Here is a 6,005-nt window from a genome sequence, read left to right on the forward strand (position 1 = left end):
GGGGATTAGGCAGAAATGGTTGATAACCTTTACAATACACAACAAAGACATGACTTAGTAAATAAATCATCAATACACTTTTTCAAAGTAATAATAATAAATGTTACTTGATCCTCAAACCAAAAAATCAAAACAAAGTCATTTAAATTAACCGTAGCATCCTGAATAGTTAATAATAAAGAGTACAATCCCACATTAAACTTATATAAATATATTAAACAGATTATCATGCTTAGAGGATTTAACTTAAGCATTGACGTTACAAAATCAAGAAAAGTCAATATAAAGCAACATGACCTCAATACATTCAATCACTGTGTGTGTTGGTGTGTCACTGTGCTGTTGTGTGTGACGGTGTGCAGTTCGGTCAGTCTGCGGTGAAAACTCAGCCAACAGCAGGAGGACGCGGACCCGCTGGGACAGGGACGCTACGGAGCCCCGCGTAAGGGAGAGCCGCTCAGGTGCTTGTGGGAATGTAGGATCCAGGTTTTCTGTCTTTATTCTGCCCTCACAGAGTGAATATTAAAGAACCCCCAAGGACCAGGGATTAAAGCTCACAGTGTGTCATATTGTAATGAGTCTCAGAGGGAACGGTCCTCTTCTTACACAAGTCCGCCATGTTTGTTGTTCTTCTGTTATTTTGTCTCTTGTGGTTGTTTGTTGTCTCTTTTGGTTGTGTTTCTCGTTGTGGTGTTTTAGGTCTCTCGGTTGTTTAGTCTCTCTGTGGTTGTTTTAAGTGTCTTCTCTGTGGTTGTTTTAGTCTCTCTGTGGTCGTTTTAAAATGAGCAGTATGTTGGGGCTTTTGCAGTGTGCAGAAATGATACGTCTGTTGCAATCTTCCTCCATTCGGAGCCAGAGTCTGCGCAGTCGTGATCGGGGTCGGTGCTGTGGTGTCAAGGTCCCGACCAGCCGACTCAATGCGAGTAGGGCTCAGCTGTCAGTCATGACGTGAAACCCCCTTTTTATATGTTGTCTGCTGTGTTTCAGGGGGAGCAGAGAGCACAAAGGTCTGGACATCGAGTGCAGCGACGGATCGATCGTCTACGCTCCGTTTGACGTGACGCTCCACGGAAACACCGTCACCCCCTTCACCGCCCCCGACAAGGTGGTCCTCAACAACGGCATCAGCCTGAGAGGAGAGGGTCGGTCAACACACTTATTACATTAACCGTGGTATTGATTGTGGCATTGATCGTGGTATTGATCGTGGTTTGTGTCTGCAGGTCTGTGTTTCAAGCTGTTCCCTGTGAATCCGGACCGAACCTCCGGCTCAGTGAGGAAGGGGCAGAGGATCGGCGTCATGCTGCCCATGCAGACGGTTTTCCCAGGAATCATCTCACACGTCCACGTCCAGATGTGCAACAGGAGCGACCCCACACCGTACTTCTGACCAACTCGCTGAGGACCTCTGTAAACATCTGTTCTCATTAAAGTCATTAAAGAGCTGTTTCCTTATGTTTACATATTTCTGTAAAAACAGGCAGTAGGGAATTATCATAGATATTGATTGGGTGTATAGATTTTTAGCTAAAGCTATCTGTCCATCAGGAAACTCTGTAAATCACAGAGAGTTGAAGCTGAGCAGCCGGAGGATGACAGAGGGAAAACCAGGAAATATTTTCTCCAGTTTCACCAAAATCACTGAATACAGTTAGAAAGTTGAGCTAGCTAATGTAGCTATAAAGTAGGTCCTACTGTCTACTACACATCAACGTATAAAGATGGCCGTCTCCACTTCATGCCACTGTACAAAAATGAATCCAGAATATCCGGATGCATCCACTGAATTCCCCTTTTTATATCTTCAAATAATGAATTATATTCTTCTCAGAGGGTCTAACTGCAGTCAGCAATCAGGGCCAAAAAACACTGACCACTGACCTGTATCTACAACATTGACTTATGCCCTGTATCTACAGCATTGACCTAAGTCACACAATAACAAGCTAACCGATGGAGGCATAAACTCTGTGAGGTAAAATTACTGGTTTTATGAATGGAATCTGGTGGCTTTGCAGAGACTTAAAACAACTTCATTTTCTGGCAGAAAGGACAAAAAATAACTTCATAACATATAAACTTTTGTCGTTTGTTTTTATTTAAGAAAATGTAATTAGTAAAACTCTTTTTTAACCCTTTAAACAAACTAAAATATGTTCAGAGTTAAAGTGCATTTCCATCTTTTTCTTTTTTGTCACATGAACAGATTTTTCTTCAAAAAATTAACAAAACAACATACACCTAGCAATACAAAACAATGATAAAAACAAACTTATAAAAAACACGTTTTCAGTAAAATGAATAAAAACTGTAAAAATACAAAAGATCCAGAAAAACAAGACTAAAATCAAACTGTATATAAACCAGAATTTTCTTTTAATTAGCACCAAACGACCTCAGAAACGTTTCAACCTTTAATTTCACAAACATGAGGCCGCTTTTAAAGCCGCCAAAAATATTACTTAATTGTTTTATTGTGGCGGAGAAAAAATATTGATTGTGGTCACGTTTTACTACACTGAGTGCTCGAAATGCTACTGAGCGCTAAAGATAAAGTTCGGTCACACTTTATAATAATTAGTGAAAATGTGTATATTTATTTTTCTCTCTGTGGCGACATTAAATATCTGTAGTCTCACCAAGGTTTTCTGAGCACTGTTCTTTCGTTCTGATTGTCAGTCAGCTCACACTGATATAAATCACTTCCACTCACTCTGGTTTCTCCTTATTTGGCACCTAACTGCGTCCGTTCGCAGTCACAGAGCTTCATACAGCTGGAAACCTGGAAATTGACTAAAATGACCAAATATCCTGGAAATAATCTCCATTTTAATTGCATTGTACCCCTCAGATCGGCTGCGTATTTGTTTGAAACTCGACTGTTGGTTGGTCAAACTCAGAGATTCTGATCAATTCAAGCACTTTCAAGTATTTTCCAGACCTGTGGAAGCGTCCACTGAGAGGACCAATCAGACTCTGTTCTAGTTTTATTCTTTCAGTAAAAATCCAGTAAAAAATTCCTTCCTGTAAACATTAAGTCCGGATCAGGGTCCAGATTTGTTCAGGTGTCAGGTGAGGTAGCGTCTGTTGGCGTGGTAACGGTGCAGCTGATGAGCTCGGTGTCAGGAGGAGGAGGAGGAAGAGGAGGAGTATCTGTTCGTGGTAGGACAGCGACGAGGAAGAGGACGACGCTGCCGACCGTCATGCAGCCGCCGCTAAGGTAGAAGGCGACGTTGTATGACTGAGTGAAGTCGTAGAAACAACCTGCAGAGACACACAGGAGCCAATGAGAGGCTGCTAGACAGGAAACAGGCAGTTACTATGGTAACGGCAGCGTCTTTATTATTATTAATGCTTTAATAATGTGGGTACCGATTAGTGACGCCGTGTAGCTGCAAAGTGAACGAGCTTTACCTACGACAGGAGGACCCAGCGTGAGGCCGGCGCCTCCGAAGAACATGAGGATCCCGTGAGCCTCGGCGAGCTTCTCCACGCCGACCACCTGACTGGTGACGTACGGTATCAGAGTCCAGTTCCCGCTCAGGAAGCCCAGGACCACCGACAGCACCTGGAGGTCCAGGTATGAGCTGAAACGTTATTGAAACAGTTATTATAATATAATTGTATGTATTTATTACAATCTACTGTCCTACTGATACCTGTCCTCAGGGTCTCACCTGGCGAGGGGGATGAGCAGAACTCCCAACCCACCGACTCCCACCGTCAGAGCGTACAGGAGGACGCTGTCAACCCACGGCACGTCGGCCATGACACCCAGCCCCAGTTTACCCACACCGGCCCCGATGGCGTTGAGGGAGACCAGAGAGATGGAGGCGACGCCCTCCGTCATCCCGGAGCTCCGAGCCAGGTCCTCCAGGAAGATCTGAGGGGGGAAGTTACCTGCGGGAGGAGGTTACAGGTGAGGAGGTTCAGCTGGTGACGACTCCTCTGGTTAGAGGTCAGTTTGATTTAGTAACAACAGAAGAAGAAGAGCAGAAAGACTGACCGACACTGAAGAGGAAGAGAGAGACGCAGAGCGCCATGAGGACTCTGTCCTGAAGGACAGACAACATGGAGGACAAACATCTGAGGAGAACAGAGGAGAAGTTTAAACTTATTATCATCGAGAATCGGTTTTTTCTTGTTTCATTTATTTCACTCACTGAGAATAACGCCCCATCTTCATCTTAATCATCCTGACGAAGGCCGAACCGCTGAATAAGCTCCTCCCCCTGACCAACGGCTCCCTGGTTTCCATGGCGATAACTGGATCTTTGGCTGAAGGCTTTTCTTCCTCTTCTTGAAGCCGCCGCTCTAAGATGGCGGCACGCTGTTTGAGGTAGTATTTGGGCGGGGTTAACGGTCGCATGGGGCCGGCACACGCCACCACGTTGAGCGCCAGCGCTCCGACGACGAGCAGGCAGCCGTCCAGACCAAACCGCTCGATGAGCTCGCTCTGCAGCGCCGAGTACAGGAAGCCACCCACACTCGTACCTGAGCGCCGGAGACAGACAGACAGGTGAGGAGGTCATTCAGAGGTCATCAGAGTGAGCCTGACTAGATGGACGTTACCTGCAGACAGGAAGTGTGGCAGACGTACCTGTGGTCACTATCCCCAGCGCCAGGCCTCTCTTCTTCTCAAAGTACACACAGGTGATGGTGAGGGTGGCGGTGTACAGCAGACCCACACCGACACCTGAGACACACAGAGGACACAATCAGTCTGACCTCTGTGTCCAACTCTCTCTGCTAACGTTGGTTTTCTTTGACAGAAAGTGTCCACTAAGACTCCTGAACTGGTTCAGGATTAGGCACCAAACCGGCTCTCAAACCGCCCTCACCACCGTGAGGTTGTAACAATGCACTGTGATCCTCTCAGGACACCGTAGCAGCTGCTGAGCACAACCCTGTCTGCTCTTTACGACGCACAGCTATACAAACAGAGAGATTCCCACCTTCCCAGCAGGCCGACTGAAATAACGCTCACACCAGGACCAGAAACCACCAACTGCGATTAATTCACTGGCGCTACGAGGCCGAGACCAGAACGAGAGCGGCAGCCTTACCGACCACGATGCCGAAGGAGAAGATGAGGAAGGGGACGTTGGGAGCGAAGGCGCTGAGCATCAACCCCCCCGCCACCATCACGCCGCTGAAGACGGTGACGGGCCGAGCCCCGAAATTCACCACACAGACACTGCAGATGGGACCTGGAGGGGGAGAGAGGGGGAGAGAGGGTGAGGGGGTCAACACTGTAGAAAAAGATTTATAAAAACTGTAATATTCAGCAGCTGTGGCGGCAAAAACATACAGAAAATAACTTGTAAAATTACAGTCAAGGTTCACGTTGATAAGTAGAGCGCAAGTACAGGCTGTTTTAGTTGTTAATTGTAACTCTAGCAACATCCGTGGTTTAAATGTCGAGAATAGGTTGTACAGGTGTAAAAACGAATGGTCTTCATCGAAGCTCTCACGGGGGGTGCACACTGCTGCGTATTACACACAGATACGATCAGTGCCTTACATTTACAGCAGAGTGCTGTTTTATTGGATTGTGATTATTTAATGTGAATGTTAAAAGTTATAGAACTGTTATAAAATGATTATCTGTGAAAATACAGTAATTATTGCTGTTTTACACTGATAAAAACTAACTAATCCGCATTGACAAACTTACCACCAAACTGATTACTTTTTTACTGTTAATGTCACAAATTTAACACAATCTTATAAATTATTAACAGTATTAAACTGGAGTTTAACAGTTTATTAAATAAACAGTGAAGGAAGTGAGGGTTTAAAAAGGGAGGAGAAGAAGAAGAGAGGGAAGGGATCCTCACCCAACTATGAGTCCACTTCCCCCACCACCGAGTGATCCCACCCAGGCCGTTGTTGGCCTCCCCCTCCCAAGGGCGAGCCAGCCACTCGGGGTAGAGGACCCACTGACTGAGGAGAGCCGTACCCAGCCAGCAAGAGGCCAGGAGCTACACGCCACACCGCCCAGA

The 6,005-nt window shown here is 46.0% G+C and overlaps 3 protein-coding genes across 3 annotated transcripts in view; 2 read left to right on the top strand and 1 right to left on the bottom strand.

The window, feature by feature from the left end:
- Nucleotides 1-381: 381 nt before the first annotated feature.
- On the top strand, nt 382-1,579 carry LOC118333245 (leukocyte cell-derived chemotaxin-2-like; the record flags this gene model as incomplete). Its single annotated transcript, XM_035668805.1, has 3 exons — nt 382-443; nt 988-1,142; nt 1,224-1,579. Coding segments are annotated over 3 exons (384 nt in total), but the record flags the coding sequence as incomplete, so codon positions are not given.
- Nucleotides 1,580-2,336: 757 nt separating this feature from the next.
- LOC118334743 (monocarboxylate transporter 9-like) lies at nt 2,337-5,210 on the bottom strand (the record flags this gene model as incomplete). The annotated part of the gene is given in 7 exon segments (XM_035670802.1): nt 2,337-3,264; nt 3,415-3,587; nt 3,678-3,900; nt 4,007-4,086; nt 4,164-4,494; nt 4,601-4,696; nt 5,067-5,210. Coding segments are annotated over 7 exon segments (1,250 nt in total), but the record flags the coding sequence as incomplete, so codon positions are not given.
- A 636-nt stretch (nt 5,211-5,846) lies between these two features.
- LOC118333253 (microfibril-associated glycoprotein 4-like) overlaps nt 5,847-6,005 on the top strand; it is a 1,665-nt gene continuing 1,506 nt past the window's right edge. The window contains exon 1 of the mRNA XM_035668817.1: nt 5,847-5,969. Coding sequence (XP_035524710.1) covers nt 5,847-5,969 — 123 coding nt within the window. The remainder of the gene's footprint in view (nt 5,970-6,005) is intronic.

This window comes from Morone saxatilis, unplaced genomic scaffold, assembly GCF_004916995.1.
Source record: "Morone saxatilis isolate NCDOM2014 unplaced genomic scaffold, NCSU_SB_2.0 Contig1, whole genome shotgun sequence".
Lineage (NCBI taxonomy): Eukaryota > Metazoa > Chordata > Actinopteri > Moronidae > Morone > Morone saxatilis.